Below are 18,640 nucleotides of genomic sequence, written 5' to 3'. Positions count from 1 at the left end.
GTGTGTGTGTGTGTGTGTGTGTGTGCGTGCGTGCGTGCGTGCGTGCCATATATATGCATAAAACGAAAAGTACAAAAAAGATTTAAGAACAAAAAAAATAAAAATAAAAACTTCGAAAATTAAAAACAAATTAAAAATAATAAAAAAATAAAAAGAACATGGAATTCATAACCATTACATTCATGTTCGTAACTCTGTTCGACTAAGGATGGTAACATACTTGCAATATATTTAATATTTTTTATTATATTATGTCGACCCATTTATAATCATAGATGATTTTCATAGATTTTTTCATACTGAATTTGAATTCGCAGCCCATTTCTCCATCACATCAGATTTACAAAATATCCTAATCTAAAAACGCTAATCTAAAAAAATCTTGAAATAGACCCTTTTGACACTTTAAGGAATATCTCGGAACCTAACGTGATGGAGCAATTTCGGCTACGAATTTAGTTTTTAGCAAGTCAAAAATTTTCGGGATTACATACTACTATTTCTTGGTCAAAATTCATATCGGCGTATAAATTAATAATTATTAAATTATATTAGCATTTTGAATGGATGTTTATCAATTTATGGAAAATTAACATATTATTTAAAGATTAAATATTTTTAAATTGCATACATACAAAAGATATTTTTCCTTCCATAACAATATAGTATATTAAATATACAGAGAATAACTTTATTCTTATTAATAACTTACCAATGTAATGTCCAAGTTTTGTCCTCAAACTGTTATGAATATACTGAGGACCACCTAATGCTAATTCTAATGCCATTTTTAAGGAAGATGTGGGAAGTATGGGATGCAATGTTCTTTGTATGCTTACAGCATGTTCAAGTATATCTTGCGATGGCCACGGTCCATTATACATAGGATACAGCGTCTTAATACTCTGATACAAAAGTAATAACTCTCTCATATGAATATTCTTCATTGGTTCATTAGTTTTTATAATTTGAGTAAAGACTTTGCTGATTAAACATGGGCTATAACAATCTAATGCAATCAAATATAGAGCAAATTTAATCATAGATCTGCCATCAAATTTGTTCACTTTATTCGCCAATATCGCATCTCGTATAATATCCCAAAATACTGGCTTGTAATCAGCATTAATTAATCCTTCTAAGAAAACAAATACTCTCAAATATGATGCGTCTTTTAATAAATTTGGCTGCTCGAAACATTTTGCTGCTAAATATTCTAGAAAGGGTATATGAGCGTAATTTAGCTCATTCAAATTTTTCAGCAAATAGATACTATTGTCAAAAGGAATTTCTGCAGATAATGCTGAATTGACAAAAGCATCCACCAGTGCTTCATTGTAAAACTTGCATCCATATTCTTTGCTGCAATAATAATATAATGTTAATATTTTATTTTCACAATGCCAAATATTAATATGAGAATCTTATAAAGATGACATACTTCCTTGCAGTGACCAGTATTAATTTATATAGTGCACTTATTATCTCTTGAATACTTAATTGCTTTGCATCACTTATTAAAGTCTTCTGAATGTTAAATAGCAATTCAAAAGCCATTGGAGATGGATAAGAGGCAACACATAAGCTACAAAATATAGACCAAGCTGTTTGTACATCCAGGTCTTTTTCAAATTTTTGTAATGACTTCAGTATTGTATTTTGTATTTTTGGATTATTAATACTACTTTCACATATAAATCTTAGTGATTGTGTCAACATAAAAATGTTATCTGGATCTAATTTTGTAGGTAACTGTGCTTCAAAAACGACAGGCAGCGCTATCAATAAAGCATCTCTCAATGGTGTACTATCCATTTTCTTCAGTATCACAATTATGTTGATCGTATCCTGAAGCGATATCTCATTTACGTTTGCACGAATCATTTGCAATAATGACTGAGTTAAAACACAGTTGGCTGAAATCTTAAAATATATCAACATTCTCAAACTAATAATAATTTCGTTGATTTTCATAAGTCTAATATTTTTATTTAACACTTCGCACAGGCGCATAAAGCCTATATGCTGTTTAATATTTTGCAAATCTTTTACATCCTCTTCCAGGTTTTTAGGAGCTTTAAATAATGCAAATATTGCATCAACAGCATTGTGTACAGTCATATTTGTATAATTTCTTGCTACCTTCTCCAATATTTCCATATACTTATATGGCTTGAAATCAATGGATACATAATTTTTTTCTATTGGTGATATACAATCCTCCAGCTGTGTACGATCTAAAAAACATACGTTCTGTTGAAATATTATGTTTATATTACAAATGTATGTAAAATATTAGATTACCTGTCAAACTGGTATTATAAACTCTTGATACTTTTTGTATCGTTTGTAATGGTACTATATAATTCGACAGGACTGTCCAATTGCGTGCTATTGGATATAATCGCAGAAGTCCTTTTAAAGTCCCGTTCATTTTGCTGATAAATAAAGCTGTTATTGCATTGTGACAGTAATTATTTAAAAAATTAAAAAATATTAATTTTTTAATATGGCACATTTAGAGTATGATCTATTTCGTAAAGGAGCCTCTAGAAGATATATGATCAATGTTTGCCAATGTTGGTTAATGCAATGATAACCAATGCTAGGTCAATGTTGACCATATATAAATATGCAGTACGACACATATGCATAGTTTGCTATATGAATAAGGCTATGCATTTAAAGAATGTGATAACGTTGGAAAAGATGGATAGTATAAAGATTTGGGTACTTATCATGGAAAAAGTTAGAATAGATTCCGATCAGAATTATTCAATTGTTCCCTAGATTTCTATTGTGTTTTCTAGAGAAAACAGAATAATTCCGATTGGAATTCATTCCGACATGTTCCATGATAGGTACCTTGAAGAAGTAATTGCAGGAACTGTCGCAGTTATTTCTTATGTATAAGTTTTATGTAATAAAAAGAGAAAAAAGCAAAAAAAAAATGGTAAACGACATCTTTAAATTGAAGCAGATAAAGATTTTATTATATACATAATATACTTTTATAATTTCTTATCTATTTTTAATCTCTATTTATTCTTAATTATTTCAATTTTTAGTCGTTTAGAATTTTGTTCTGTATCGTTTTCCTTTATATTTATATCTCATTATTTGAATAACTTAAATAAATGAACTTTTATCTTAAAAGAAGTAGCTGCACAAGTAGCTTATTTGAAGGAGAAACCTCATAAATGTTATCAAACTTTTACCTCATTTATCAAATATAAAAACTATATTTTTTTCAAATTTAAGGCCAATTGTTCCATCTTTTGATAAAGTTTATCTGTTAATCTAGCAATCCGCGCACAGGGTTGGCAAACGTTACTTTTCAGTTACTTTGTCGTTACTTTTTATAGTAAACAATTTGATGACGATGTTGCAATTTTTTATGACGATAACGCTAACTAACTAAACACTAAGGTTGTACTAAAGTTAGAAAAGTCACTTTGAAAAGTAACTTGTCACTATTATGCGTTACACCGAAAAAATTATAAGTATAACGAGTAACGCGTTACAAATTAGGAGTTATTTTTTTCAGTAACGAATGACTTTTTCAATCCATTATAAGTAACGATTGACTTTTCTAACTCTGATGTTAGCATTACCATCATAAAAAATTCACAATGTCATTATCAAATTGTTATTATAACAAGGTAACGATCAACAAAGTAGTAAGGCGTTACAAGTAACGCGTTACTTGCCAACCTTGGTGATTGGATAATCTTACTAGTTACCCTTAATGATACAAATTTAATAATGAATAGGTGAAAAAAAATATATTCCGGAAAATTTGAAAATTTCTACAGAATGTCTGGATTTGATTTTGAAAATCTATTACATAAAATTGCCCTGATGGAAATTTTCTCTGGGAATTGTAATAAATGACGAAATAATACTGCAATTGTAACTGAAATTATAATCTTACAATACAACTTCGTGTGTTAAAGCATTCGTACTAATTATGAATGAATTATGAATAACCGGTGTATAATCATTAATTGAAGGTAAAAGGTTAGAAGCACTTAAATGTCGTTTGAGTACTTACGCAGTCGCTAGTCTCTATTTTGTACTGTGAAAAATTTTGAACGATACTAGTGGCGTTACAGACACAATGCAGAATTGTTAACTAGATAACTTGTTATTTTTAAATTATACATAAACATACTTCAAGTATAATAACTACGTTTATGGTGCATGTTGTATGTACATACGTAGAGTCCTAGATTTATCAGGGGTGCGTTCCAAAATTCACTCCGAGTAACTCTAAAGAACCCGGAGTAGTGGGGGAAAGAGTAAGTCAGAGTACGTTACTCGAGTTGACAAATTTGAAACGTGAAAGGGTAAGGTAATATTATATATACATAATAAAGTATGAGTATCCATGCTGCTAAATTGTTATTACTGGTATTATACAGAAAGCCCTGATTACTTGTTCGTTAACAGTAGATATATATGCTTCACAATTATCATTTTTTGCAATGTTTCTTGAATGTAAGAACATAATATTGCAATCGTATCTGCAATTATACAATATCTTATCTTGAAACATTTCTGTTTTAATTTACAAACAAGCAATCACAAATGACTTTAAAATTACTTCATTTCAAACAGTTGGAATACTCCATAGAATAAACCATATGAAATTCTTCTACGTATCATACAGAATTATTTATCTGAATAATGCAATAATATTTTTTTAAATTTCAGGAATAATTTTATCGAGAATCTTTACCATCGAGTAAAGTTTTACTCCGTTAACAGCAGTGCAAATTAAGAGGTTATGGTGATACGCAAAAGCGATTATAATGACAATTAATCAACTGACTTATTAATACATAAATATTCCCTCCAAAGAATTGATACGATTCATTTAAATATAATTTTATATTACTTTATCTTATCTTATTTGACAGTTCAAAGGCAGTTTTATAGCATGTCAGCCATGTTTAGTACCCTCTATAAAATTACTAAAATTGACTAGTGTCCCTAGAAGGTAGAGTTTGGTCGCACACCGTGATTATTTTCATTGGTCAATCTCAAAACTCCCTCACAATGGCGTAACCAATCACACAGTACAGAAATCGCGCTTATATATGTATATAGATTACAATCTGCTTAAAATATGAAGGCTATGAACGCTTCGAAATATTTGTAGCCTAATCCAGACAGTACACAATATTTATAAAATCTTTTTTTCAATATTTCTTGGCAGACAATGCATTGAATGACCCGTTTTCCATGAGTTGAAACGCTTCAATACGCAACAGTAAGGCATTTTATGTATTCTGTAAATAATGTATATTGGATAATAAAATTCCTTTTATGATTAATATATTGTGATGTTATTATTTGCTAAGTTAGGAAGCTACTTACGGATTTTACACTTCTACAACAAATGTGAAATTGACGAGTCGCAACACGATAATAATTTAACTTACCATGTGTTCGACTGTCCTTGTGTTCTTTATTAATGTCCATTAAAAAGGTATACGTATGTCCGCGATATGTATTTAGAGAAAGACGTGATCTTCACCACTTATCACACATGATCCCCACCTTACTGATGCCATTTTGAGGGATATGTGGCTAGACTCTACCTTCTAGGGACACTAATATTAGGGTCTTATTTGTAAAAATTGAAATGTGTAAAAAAATTATAATTAATTACTTTATACGCTTTTTATTAACTTAAAAGTAATTTAAAGTGATATTAATAATAGGATTTTTTATTAAAAACGATTAAAAGTGCTTAAAAAATGAGTGGGGAGTGAACGCAATATGATTGGCCGTGACGTCACGATTCAGCAGAGCCCGGTAAGTTTAAACGTTGTAAATACATACTTCATGTAAATGACACATACATAAGATATATAAACAAAACAAATGTGATATTTAACGGATCATGCGAATTACTAAGGGTGCGTTCCGTTTCTTGCATGATGCGCATAATGCATCTTTTATCCTTGTTATTCACCGAATGTTAAACAAGGATAAATGATGCATTATGCACATCATGCAAGAAACGGAACGCACCCTAAGTAATCAGTTACAACATGGCGAGAAATATTACAGGTTTTGTTAAAGCTCAATCGGATAATTTACCAAAATTAAACGTTTTAATGGTTGCTGACTTTTTTAGTGAAAATGAATTTTTTAACGTGGCAGAGACAAGAGGTGTTAAAGCTAAAAGGTGTTTACACACTTTACATACATTCAATATATATAAAAGTTTAATATAGTTCCACAATCAATATCTGTATTTTACAGGGCTGAAGATAAAGATTATGGTGATGCAGCTGTGGGATACGTTGAAGTAAAACGTGAAGGTAATTTCTGCCAAGTCCGAGGGAAAATATGTCCTGAACATAGAGTAAATAATAAACCTTACTCTGTATCGATGCTTGTTAACGAAGAGATAGACAAGGTCGAATATGTTCGATGCGAAGACTGTGCAGCTGTAAGTATTACTGACGATCTGTAAGTATTACATTATTTATTATATTCACATATAATGTAATTCGATAATATTAATTTTTATTTGAATGATACCAATATTAATAACATTAATGTTGCTTGCATCTGATGTTTCTCGATGAGGCTGGCAAGCAAATTTTGTCGGCATAACTCCATTCTTTAAGCGAATGAGTACGTTTGGAATGAACCTGACTTGCATGTAATTTTCAACATCCTCCTCTAACTGCAAACATAAAATCAATTTATTTTGAATTATTTAGGATTAATTTATTATATTTTAGGTATATGACTTACATTGAAATGGTGTTCACAACAAAACAAACTACTAGTCAGCGATATAGTTGAAGCATCAGTTCGGCCTGAGATTTCGAACCATTTTCTTCGAATCTCTCCTTTTGGCACTGACAGGAAAATTGTTGATGGAGAACAGATATTGTTTTGAGTGCATGAAGGCACAAAACACCACTTGTAATTTCTTTTTTTCTCTGCCATTACTCGTTTCTGCAAATTTTCTGCCATTTCACATCGGTTTATGTAAATTTTAAATCAACTGTCAACAACAGCTGTCACCGACCTAACCTAACTTATTTTAATAAAATAGTGAATATTTAGTCATAAAAAAATTATATTTATAGATTTAAATTATCTGCATTGTTCATAAGATCCATTTATCAATATTAGCAATACTCATTTACGGCCAAAAAATTATTAAAAATTATTAAAAAACAGAGGAGCGAAAAGAAAGTGTGATTGGCTTATAGCGTGTGACGTCACGATTCAGCAGGATATGGCGCGAATAAATGAGCGTTCAAAACATACGTGATTTTTAACTTATTAAAAAAAATTATTGATTGATTTTTAGTAACTTTTGTTATTGTAACTTTTGTTTTTACGGGTAGAAGCATTGTTTTAGATAAAAAGAAAATATTCGAGGAAGACCCTTTTCCGATTGGGGTGCACTGGCTGCACTCAGTAGGTCTGTTCGCGTTGCATGAAATCCCCAAATATTTTTGCACTTAAAATGAGATAGATATATATTTGGCCTTGAAAAGAGAGAAAGCGAAGATGCCGAGTGTCAAAAGTGCAAGCAACGCGAACAGACCCAGTATCAAGAGCGTGTTCGATTGGCAGTGCCAATTCGCACTTGGCTAGTGTCACGTGTTGATATGACCACACGACACTCGCGTAGTGTGCACTCAGTGCACTAAGTGGCACGAGATATTTTGACGGTGCCAGTTCAGTGCACTGGATACATATATATATATATATATAGGATATCAGTGCATCACAGTATAAAAGGATATACAGTAGGACAAGCAAATCTGTAATTTGTAGCATGCAAATGTACAATTATTGATAAGTATGTACATATATGATATTCTTGATATCTTATATATTATTTAATTACATATGGTAAAAAATCATTACTGATGAACATGAGATGTCGAGGTTATTTTTCTGCGTTCTTCCTGCAGTCTAGTCAAGTCCTTACAATCTTACAACATGGCACTTCAGCTTTAGCACTGAAAATCTTGGCGTGTTCTTTTGAACTTGCACTATTCAGTGCAACCTATGGAACTCATCTAGTATTGGTGTGAACTGAGTGCGCACTGGTGCGCACTAACTTTTTCCCAATCGAAAACTATAAAATTGACTTTGCGCGACCTCTAATTCGGTTGAGTGTGTTGAAATAGCGAATAACGTTACCCATCTATGGTTTGGTTATCATTTTTCCATTCAATGACGTAGAGTTGCCATATTTTTTCTGCGGATGCCTACTAGTTAGGGGGGTCAATCGAATTGTTGGTGTTCGGAGATGGCTGTACAAGATGGTTTGTGATAACCAAATGGTGCGCGTAATGAACGATTGAAGAAGAGATCGAAAACAGGGCGCGTCATTTCGACAGGTACACAGTATCGATGTAACGGTTGCTTGGAAGATTATCCCGGTGAGAGATAAGCCCTTCGCTCGAAACAGCTTGTGCGATAAACGAAAACTTTACGTCACGAGTTTATTCGCGAATGGCACTGTGGTTGTGGTGTGCCATTGACGAGGTTATAAACCTGAAATTTAGGACGATACGCGACAAGGAATCTTATGTCCGTAAACGTTTGACGACAGCGTTGTATCGCGCCGTGCATTTCGTTCATTTCACATTTCACGTCATTCCTTTATTACGATTTTCTTACAGTCCACATTCCATTCGCGAATGCAGTGTCCATCTCGATGCACTATTTTTACCCTCGTACTTTTTTATTCGGATGCGTTTCTCTTGTTGCGCGTTTTCGCCGAATATTTCATCTATCTTTGTAACAGTTACGTAATTTTCAATTTTGTGAATGATCCAGATACGTATAATCGAGAATGAAATTAATGAAACTGGAGTTTCGCGCATTTAAGCGTACCGATAATTTTATTTGTTAAACGACAAAGGTAAAGAGGATGAAAGGAAAGATTCATTTTGTTTCATATTTTTTTAATGTGTCGACTGATTGATTTCTTTGAAACTTTACCATTTCTTCCAGAAGCTCAATATTATTGAACTAGGATTATTAATGTTTTCAAGTTATTTGGATGATGGGAACATCTTTACGAAGGAAAGAGTTTACACTTTTAAATTTATTTTTATCTATTTGCTCCTAGCTATTTTCATTTTCCATTTTTTTCTACATGTGTATCTTTGTTTTCTTTTCAATACCTTTAATTATCTTTTTATCTTATTCCTTTTTGCTTCGTAATTTTTGATTTATGACAAAAATGCAGCTGTATAAAGATGAGAAATAGATTTGTTTTCAGTGGATTTATTTCGGGAAAATGTTAAAACCTTGTTATAATTAAAATATGTTATATATATGTCTGAAATTTGTATACAAGAGATCATTACGTTATACAACTGCAAATGTGAGAACCTTTAGAGAAATTATTTGTATTACAGGAATTTTAGCGAAATATAACAATGTCGTATAAGGAAGTAAAGACGAGTAACAATAGTGGAAATGTCATCTGTAGATTGTGGTAAAAAACAGCGTTATCTACAAGGCGACATGTCAGATTCGTCGCGATATCTTTATGGCCATCTTCCTCCCGACATTATGTCGAAAGGACTTTCCAACAATGGTAATATGATGCAACATACATATATATATATATCTCACGATACAATTTTACAAAAGATTGTAATTAGTATAAATTAGCTAATAAAAAACATATATATATATATACACGTTAAAGGCATATATCTATATGAGCATACACAAGTATAGCTATACTTGTCCATACAAATATATCCATATTGCAATGTAAGAAGCATTTTGCAATATGGATATATTTGTATGGACAAGTATGGATATACTTGTGTATGCTCATATAGATATGCGCCTTTAACATCTATATGTATATATATGTTTTTTTATTAGCTAATTTATATTATATTTATATATAAATGTTCTTTTTAGGCATAGGAGGAAAATTATGTCAACTTGAAGGCCTATTTATCGGTGATTCTGCTCCAAGTGGACGAGCCGGTCATACCGTTTCGATTGAGACACTTATTGATGTTTTGCTTGTGCTATACGACGAATGCTGCAATTCTTCGTTACGCCGTGAAAAGACTGTTTCCGATTTTATTGAGTTTGGTAAGGGATTGTTCCTTTTAAATCTCGGCGAGATGATAATTTTGTCTTGGTTCTTAAACCTCATCTGTATTTGGCTGTTGTATACACATAGGTATATACATATATCGATCACATTATTGGTTCTTTGCAGTGAAACCAATAACTTCATGCATCAAAAGCTTGCAATTGACACGAGAGGACTTTGAAATCGTCAAAGTCATTGGTAGAGGTGCTTTTGGGGAAGTATGCGTTGTAAGAATGCGCGGCTCGGACAAGGTATTTGCTATGAAAATTTTGAACAAATGGGAAATGTTAAAACGTGCCGAAACAGCGTGCTTTAGAGAAGAAAGGGACGTATTAGTGTATGGTGATCGCAGATGGATCACGAATCTGCATTATGCCTTTCAAGATGACAATAACTTGGTAATATCGCTTTACGTTGCACACTCTGGTAAAAAGTATTGACTAGCCTTCGTATCACTAATTGTGATGACTGATTGTATTGCTTTGTATTTTGTATCATGTTGCTACAGTATCTGGTCATGGATTACTATTGCGGAGGAGATTTGTTAACGTTACTGAGCAAATTCGAGGATCGCCTACCCGAGGATATGGCTCGATTTTACATAGCAGAAATGGTGCTAGCTATAGGTTCTATACATGACTTACGCTATGTACATCGTGACATAAAACCCGATAATGTTTTATTGGATGCGAATGGTCATATCAGATTAGCTGACTTCGGTTCTTGTTTACGACTGTTCGAGGATGGTACGGTGCAAAGTAATGTCGCTGTTGGTACACCGGACTACATTTCACCAGAGATATTGAGGGTAATACATTATTCTGCAGAATGGAGATATGTTACTTTGACCTTTCTTGCTCGTCGTTCGCATATGCGTAATGTTATATACTTTATCATATTTGCATTATCTTTTATATTTCACATTGTTAGGCAATGGAGGATGGTCAAGGACAATATGGTCCTGAATGCGATTGGTGGTCTCTTGGAGTGTGTATGTATGAAATGCTTTATGGCGAAACACCTTTTTATGCAGAATCTCTAGTCGAGACTTATGGAAAAATTATGAATCACAAGGTAAAACTTTAAAATTCCTATAGATTTTTTTTTTCATTAAAACAACATTTATTCATTGCTAATAATTGGAATTAACATTTTCTTTTCGTAGAATTGTTTTGATTTTCCTATGGACACTATGTATGATGTTTCTGAAGAAGCCAAAGATCTGATGCGGAAATTGATTTGCAGCTCTGAATTTAGACTAGGCCAAAATGGAATTGATGACTTTAAGGTAGTTTTCACTGTAATAATCATGACTGCATATTTTAAGATTTTATCCTATATGTTATTTTTGTTAAAAATGCAGAAACATCCATGGTTCGATGGAGTCGATTGGGATACGCTGAGAGATAGCACTGCGCCGTACATTCCTGAAGTTTCATCACCTAGTGACACGTCCAACTTTGACGTTGATGATACTGATGTTCGCACTTCCGATGCTGTTCCACCAGCCGCGAATTCTGCCTTTTCTGCGCTTCATTTACCATTTGTTGGTTTTAGTTTTACGCAAGGAAGGTATGTAACGTGTCTTTTCTTTCTGTTCTAATATTTATGCTATATAACCATACGCGGCGTGATGCTCACGAATATTCATGTTCCATTATTTCCTTGATTTTTATGTTACAAGAAGACGTAAAAGTCATATGATTCGAGTAACAATTAATATCGATAGAGATAAATAAAGCAGATATAATACTGCGAGAAATACCGCTTATTTGTATCTGAAATCTCTGTCGTTTTGTAAAAATTCTCGCAATATTATAGCCATCTCTTACAAAAAGAAATATTAGCTTTTTCATATATTTTGCGTCGCTTATATTACACTGATCTTGCTAGCCAGTCTGATCGAGAATTGATAGCGGATATATTTTGCTTGATGCAAATATCAATGTGAAACCAATCTTGGAAGCAGATAAAAGTTTATTGCTTTTTACGTAGCGATAATATCGTCGGCATTCGAAACGCCATTCACAAGGCACCATTCGTATCGTACTTTTGCTTATTGAGCAAAACTGATCGCCGTATTTACGACAAACCGTAGGACTGAATGGATGAATCGAGTCGGTTGTTGCGAATAGCGTTACTGTACGCCGAATTTGTCAATTTTTATCAGTAATATGCTTTATCTGCTTTATCTTCAGTTTTTAACATTACAGTTGCATATCGGATCTGGGTTGTATTTCTGCTCTATCTCAGACAGACAAACGTATACAGATACTCGAAGAAGAAAATACACGATTGGTACAAACTATTGATGATATGAAAAATCATTCGAGTATAAGTCATTCTTCGCCTGGTATCTCGCCAGATTCTAATAATGCGACCAGAAAACTACAAGATGAAATAAACACGCTCACAAAACGCAATTGTGGTAAAATTATAAATTTAAATTTCTGTAATTCGTGTATGTATGTGTTTGTGTTACAACATTGACGTAACATCTGCTTATTCTAGAATTGGAGTCACAGTTGAAATCTATGGATATTCCACGCGAATTACGAACTTTAGATAATGGTGACATGACGAAATTCCGGGAACTTGAGAAACTAGTTCGATGTCTACGCTCGGAGAAAGAAGAAGCCATCAAGGACAAGTTGGACGCGCAGGAGAAATTAAAGCTTCAAGACAAGGAGTTGAAGGATGCGCTCACGCAACGTAAACTCGCAATGACGGAATATACGGAAGTATCGGATAAATTATCCGAACTGCGGCAACAGAAGCAAAAATTATCGAGACAGGTTCGTGACAAAGAGGAAGAGTTAGAAGTTGCGATGCAGAAGGTCGATACTTTACGCCATGATATTCGGAAAGCTGAGAAACTGCGTAGAGAGTTAGAGAATAGAATCGATGAAGCGATGGCGGAGACGAGCAAAGAAAGGAAATTAAGGGAACGCAGCGAGGAATATTGCAAACAGATGCAAGAAGAGATGGAGAAGATCAGACAACGTTCTCTTGGAAATGATGCTAGTGCGAATCACGCTTTGGCCACTCAAGAAATTAATAGGTTAAAGGCGGAAGTTGAAAAGCTTGAGGTTCAATATAACGAAAACTTGACTCAACAACAAAGTAGATTTAACCTTGAAATTCGAAGTTTGCAAGAACAATTGCATGAAGCCGAAACTAGAAGAGAACTGTTGGAAAGAGAGGTGCAACTCACCAAGGAGAAATTGGATGCTGCAAGATTGGAAAATATCACCGATAGCGAAGAAACTATAAATGAGTTAAATAGACGTCATGACAGAGAAAGGATTATATTAGTTGAAGAAAATAAGAAGCTTGTGTTAGAACTCGGTGCCCTCACCGATAGCGTTAGTAGATTACAGGGTGAAAGAAGACAGTTGGAGGACGAATACGAAGAATTGAGGAACAAGAAAGAAGCTATAGCGCAGTGGGAAGCTCAAATTACCGAAATTATTCAGTGGGTATCGGATGAAAAAGATGCTCGTGGATATTTGCAGGTACATTAGCTCTTTGTTTCATCTTTGAATGTCTATTGTTTGTCGAGATATGACAACAACATATAGATTGAACAAATTTTTTATTAATTACTTAGCCTCTGTTCATAAAAGGAAATTATTATCTATTCTGATCTTAGGCCTTGGCTACAAAAATGACAGAAGAATTGGAATTCCTGAAACACTCTGGTGGAGTTGGTGGTGTTGGAAGTGGAACTACAATGACGGATAAAAATTGGCGAAATCGTCGATCGCAGAAGCTCGATAAGATGGAACTTTTGAATTTGCAGAGCTCCTTACAAAGTGAAATACAAGCGAAGCAAGCAATTTCAGAGGAACTCACCAAGACTCGTTCGGATTTGATAGCTGCACAAAAGTAATTTTCACTGAAGAATTGACGAAAAATAATATTGCGCCAGTTGCAAATAAAAAAGGATAAAGGCTTTGGCACATAAGAAAACTTAAGGCAGTAAAATGTAGGCAGTAAACTAACTAATCGGTCAATCACAGTAGAGGCGATAAACGAAAGTAGTAGTAAATTCAAAATATTGATTTGCTCACTGCTTATATCTTACCTCGTTTTTTTGTGTGCCATAATATTCACAGTATTTGAATACTTTTATTCTCGTCCTTTTATTTTTTTCCTTTTAGGGAATTGAGGGATTTCAAGCAGCGATTAGATACCATGTCGCATGAATTAAAGCGAAAAGATATGCAAGTAAAAGAGTTGCAAGCGCGTCTCGATACCGGGGATGGCTGTAAGTACACTTTAATTGACAATGTGGAAAGCAAGAAATGCACAAAAGTCCGTTCGTTATATCGCTATAGAAATATTGCGTCTACACTTGTTCTGCAAGTCGTAGCTATATACGTTACATATTTGATTTGTAGATGTGATCTTTATACAAGTATTGAATGTGTTTTAAATTCTAGTCTCATTATGAAGATTATACTGATAATTGTGTGTGAGTGTGTGTATGTGTGTGTGTGTGTGTGTGTGTGTGTGTGTGTAGACGCGCGCGCATATATAAAATATTTATAGGCTGAGGCTATCCTAATCTCAATGAAATTTCTTTATGATTATACTTGCACTTTCAGTGGCAGCTTTTGCATGCGTATCTTCGAATCAATGTAGTTTTATGGGAATATTATAGATCGATATAAATTGTTTTTTCTTGTTTTGTATGCAATATCATTTATTTGTCAGGTTATATGATCATACTTACGCTGTAATATTTGATCACATAATAAGTGCTTTCCATTTGGTGACAGAAGTCGTCACAAGTGTCATTTTATGTTTGTTATTTCACTGAATGTCAATAAAAGATAGAATGATGCTTGTGTCGACTTGTGTCATTAAATGGAAAGCACCTAATGATGATAATTTATGATTACGGACAAATGATGAGATTCGTTACCATACATTCAGTGAACATACACTGAAAAAGAATTGGTAGTTATGCATATTAAGGGACACCGCGCCAATGATCTTGACCTTGACATATGTTGTCAAGGTCATGATTCTGATTAACTGCCTTAACAACTAGGCGGTCTCTTATAGTTTCTGAGATATTTAGACTTAAAGTTTGACAAATGATGTCTCTTTTCTACTGTATCAAACAGAATTTTTTCCTGCTTTAAAATATATTTTATGATTTTTCACGCGAAGTAACTTTTACCCCATCTCCTCCCTGCTTCAAGGACGTACGACTTCACGCGAAGCGACTTTCACCCCACCTCCTTCCATTAGAAAATAAACTCCGATGACCTCGACTTTTAAAATTATTAAGAATAGAACAATTGTTTCGTGGGGTGGGAGTCGCTTCACGTGGAAGTCGTGCGTCCCTAAGCAGGGGAGAAGGTGGGATGAGAGTCGCTTCGCGTGGAAGTCGTGCGCTTCTCAGCAGGGGAGAGGTGGAAGTCGCTTTGCGTGGAAGTCGTGCGCCTCTTGGCAGGGGGGGGGGGGAAGTAGAGTGGACTTCGCTTCTTGTGGAAAATCGTAAAATATATTTTAAAGCAGAAAATTGCTGTTTCATATAGTAGGAAAGAGATATCATTTTTCAAACTATTTTGTTAATAACTTTGTAACGAAGGACGACAGCCTAAAATCTGTTGGAGGTTACTCAGGTCATAATTTTGACAACATATATCAAAGTCAAGTTCATCGGCGCGGTATCTCTTAATATAAATAATTATTACATAAATTAGACCTATAAGTTTAAATATCTCAGAAACTATAAGAGACCGCCACCTAGTTGTTAAGGCAAAGTTACTCAGAATCATGTTAACAACTTAACTAACAGAATCATGTTAACAACGTAACTAACAGAATCATGTTAACACTTAACAACATATGTCAAAGTCAAGGTTATCGGCACGGTGTTCCTTAATATGCGTAATTACCAAAGAATTTTCAACTAATAAGCCTCCGAGATAATATAAAATTTAAAATATTACGTATATATGCAATCTCTCTAGAGCAGTGCTGGGATTTACTTGCACATTTCGGCCGATTTTCAGCTTGGTTCCTGTCCTTTACTTCATCAACCGATCGGCATTTAGGCTGCGCGCGGGTTGATGAAGTAAGAGGCAGGAACCAAGCTGAAAATCAGCCGAAATATGTAAGTAAATTGCTCGGTAGTCTAAAGGCTTAGGACGCTCGCACGGAATGCAAGAGATCCGGGTTCGACTCCCGGCCGAGGCATTATTTTTCGCAATAAGTTTTATTACAGTTTTTAAGTTGGGGAATTTGGGGGGATTATTAATATTTTCAGATTTGATTGCGTTGAAAGTCCGACAACCATATCGGCACGCAATTATCATTTCTGAAATTAATTCATTTAAATGAATTTACAATAGTTCAATATCTTAACGTTCTGACCATTATGGCGCTTCTTAATTTAAAAATTATTATGTTTAACATTAGCGGTCTTTCAATCTTATTATTATGTAAGTAAATCCCTGGACTGCTCTAGAGAACGCTGCTGTTTTTGTAATTTGAAAGACTTTGTACACATGAAAGTGATGATAGCACTATAATCTCTAGAATTTTATTCTTAGCTAGAATAAAATGATAGAAGCTAGTGTTATGAAAATATTATCAAAAAAGTGATTATGTATCAATGATGCCTTTTCTCAATAATTATTTTCATTTCTTTATTCGTAAGATTGTGGATAAAATTAAGGACATACTTGATAGTTTCTTCTTTTAGATATTGTCTCTGTAATATTGTTAGTTCATACTGCATATTTACTTATTTTATTACACTTATCTGTGTATTACAACTCAATCATTTACATCATTTATCAATATTTCTGGATCTGTTGATTTTCAAACGTCATGTTAAAACTCGTACACTGTTTCTTCCTGAACAAAATATACTCCATGCAATGTGTTCCATCAGTTTTTCCTGAATGTTAGCAAAGGAAGAGAGATGTCATAAGTGATCGGTTGTTTAAATTACCGTTAATTCTTTTTAAAATATATATATTTCTCTCGGTCATCACTTGATTTGGAAATGTTACCAGACACAATTACCTTAGTAGTTTCGGTCTGAACTAAAGTATTTTGATCCATCTCCATTTTCATTGCATATAAAATTAAAATGGTGCCATCAGCGAAATCATTATACATATACATTATACATATACAACATATAATTACGAAATCATGACCCTGAGTAATCTCCAACAGGTTTTAGCTGGCGATCGTTATTCGTTAAAAAGTTATTAACAAATAAAATTGACAATATTAACGTATATGTCTAACGTTTTGTTTCTTGTTAAAATGGAATCAAGTAGACAAATTCTCTGCTTTAAAACATAAATTCTCTGCTTTAAAGCAGGGATTCTGTGAACCACCTCATTTCCTCTCCTATATTCAGTTTCTCGTACTGTGTATTATTCGTACTTTCTTGTTGACATTTTTTTGTTAATGTTCGCTATTTCTCTTGGAACTTGTTGGAGGTTACCCAGGACCTTGACCTTGACAACATATGTCAAGGTCAAGGTCCTCGGCGAGATTTAACCTTTTCACAATAATTACCATTATTTTAGCATGTGCCGTACACATACATATGTACAGGTCTAGATAATATTTAAAATAGTTCCATTTCAAATATGTATTTAAAATGGAAATGGCATTTTGCATTTTCTATTTTAAATGTTTTTTGGAAAACCATTTTCATTTTTACATTTGAAATGGAATCTTGTCTATTATTTAACCATTCATAAAATAGGTAAATGGTTTTTCTATGTTTTCACAAATTTTCCTTAGAATCATTGACGTATAAGAAGAACTAAGTCCTGTGATTGGCCAAAGATTTTTATAAATATTCAAATAAACTACAAACTGTAAAGAGAAAATTAATTTCAGATAGTCCATAAATATTGACTCTTAATAAAAAATGAGTGTTTCAGCATTATAATAAAATTATAGTAAAATACTATATACATTTCTAAAAATGTATATTACTCTTAACATCTAATTTTGACCATAACCGGCGCTTTTCATATTAATTTGATTTATTCAAGTAAACGGTCCCGTTTCCAAATCATAATATTGAAAAATTTAAAATATTTCCATCAGAAATACTTTATTTATAATACTGTAGTCAGGGCTTCGAATTCCGTTGAAAATGGATTTCAAACGTAAAATACTTTTATAAAATTTATACCATCTTGGCGGAGTTTTTATGAAAAACTACACAGACTGAAATAAGGTCTTAGAAATTTTTAGTTTTTCGTAGATATTTGTAGTGGGACGTAAAGTAGTGTTATTTATTTGAAAAAAAAACCAAGAAATCCTTCGCCCAAACAACGCCACTTTACGTTTTACATATGAATATCTACGAAAAACTATGGATTTCTGAGACAAACAAATCTCACTCTATGTCTCACTACGAATATCTATGAAAAATTAATAATTTCTAAGATCTTTTATCTCAATCCATATAATTTTTCTGTACTTTTTCGTAAAAATTTTTTTCCGCTATGGCAGGAAAAA

At 33.2% G+C, this 18,640-nt stretch overlaps 4 protein-coding genes across 7 annotated transcripts in view; 2 read left to right on the top strand and 2 right to left on the bottom strand.

Annotated features, from left to right (window-relative positions):
* LOC108727888 (uncharacterized) overlaps positions 1 to 4,231 on the bottom strand; it is a 5,657-nt gene extending 1,426 nt beyond the window's left edge. The window contains exons 1-4 of one of the 2 annotated variants that reach the window (XM_018456174.1): positions 4,055 to 4,231; positions 2,305 to 2,438; positions 1,442 to 2,237; positions 713 to 1,362 (exon numbers count right to left, since the gene is read on the bottom strand). In XM_018456174.1, coding sequence (XP_018311676.1) covers positions 713 to 1,362; positions 1,442 to 2,237; positions 2,305 to 2,434 — 1,576 coding nt within the window. In that variant the 5' untranslated portion in view covers positions 2,435 to 2,438; positions 4,055 to 4,231. The remainder of the gene's footprint in view (positions 1 to 712; positions 1,363 to 1,441; positions 2,238 to 2,304; positions 2,439 to 4,054) is intronic. The other variant, XM_018456175.1, reaches the window with a different exon arrangement.
* A 1,816-nt stretch (positions 4,232 to 6,047) lies between these two features.
* On the top strand, positions 6,048 to 6,844 carry LOC108727890 (uncharacterized). The gene is made up of 3 exons (XM_018456177.1): positions 6,048 to 6,199; positions 6,277 to 6,466; positions 6,765 to 6,844. Exons 1-3 carry the CDS (start codon positions 6,063 to 6,065, stop codon positions 6,780 to 6,782), a joined length of 345 nt encoding a protein of 114 aa, XP_018311679.1. The 5' UTR covers positions 6,048 to 6,062; the 3' UTR covers positions 6,783 to 6,844.
* LOC108727889 (uncharacterized) lies at positions 6,404 to 7,006 on the bottom strand. Its single transcript, XM_018456176.1, has 3 exons — positions 6,778 to 7,006; positions 6,559 to 6,706; positions 6,404 to 6,484 (listed from the first exon to the last, which is right to left on the bottom strand). The coding sequence occupies exons 1-3, from the start codon at positions 7,000 to 7,002 to the stop codon at positions 6,474 to 6,476; spliced, it is 384 nt and encodes a 127-aa protein (XP_018311678.1). The 5' UTR covers positions 7,003 to 7,006; the 3' UTR covers positions 6,404 to 6,473.
* Positions 7,007 to 8,167: 1,161 nt separating this feature from the next.
* Positions 8,168 to 18,640, top strand: part of gek (serine/threonine-protein kinase gek) — a 29,386-nt gene continuing 18,913 nt past the window's right edge. For 2 of the 3 annotated variants that reach the window (XM_018456170.1, XM_018456172.1), the window contains exons 1-12: positions 8,168 to 8,390; positions 9,420 to 9,601; positions 9,940 to 10,119; positions 10,250 to 10,521; positions 10,632 to 10,931; positions 11,054 to 11,197; positions 11,289 to 11,411; positions 11,487 to 11,695; positions 12,337 to 12,551; positions 12,635 to 13,638; positions 13,776 to 14,011; positions 14,287 to 14,393. In XM_018456170.1, coding sequence (XP_018311672.1) covers positions 9,481 to 9,601; positions 9,940 to 10,119; positions 10,250 to 10,521; positions 10,632 to 10,931; positions 11,054 to 11,197; positions 11,289 to 11,411; positions 11,487 to 11,695; positions 12,337 to 12,551; positions 12,635 to 13,638; positions 13,776 to 14,011; positions 14,287 to 14,393 — 2,911 coding nt within the window. In that variant the 5' untranslated portion in view covers positions 8,168 to 8,390; positions 9,420 to 9,480. The remainder of the gene's footprint in view (positions 8,391 to 9,419; positions 9,602 to 9,939; positions 10,120 to 10,249; positions 10,522 to 10,631; positions 10,932 to 11,053; positions 11,198 to 11,288; positions 11,412 to 11,486; positions 11,696 to 12,336; positions 12,552 to 12,634; positions 13,639 to 13,775; positions 14,012 to 14,286; positions 14,394 to 18,640) is intronic. The other variant, XM_018456171.1, reaches the window with a different exon arrangement.

The sequence above is a fragment of the Mycetomoellerius zeteki genome, unplaced genomic scaffold, assembly GCF_001594055.1.
Source record: "Mycetomoellerius zeteki isolate Tzet28-1 unplaced genomic scaffold, Tzet1.0 scaffold560, whole genome shotgun sequence".
Taxonomy (NCBI): domain Eukaryota; kingdom Metazoa; phylum Arthropoda; class Insecta; order Hymenoptera; family Formicidae; genus Mycetomoellerius; species Mycetomoellerius zeteki.
Note: the sequence above shows the minus strand (reverse complement) of the source record. Positions and strands in the feature narration are given on the sequence as shown.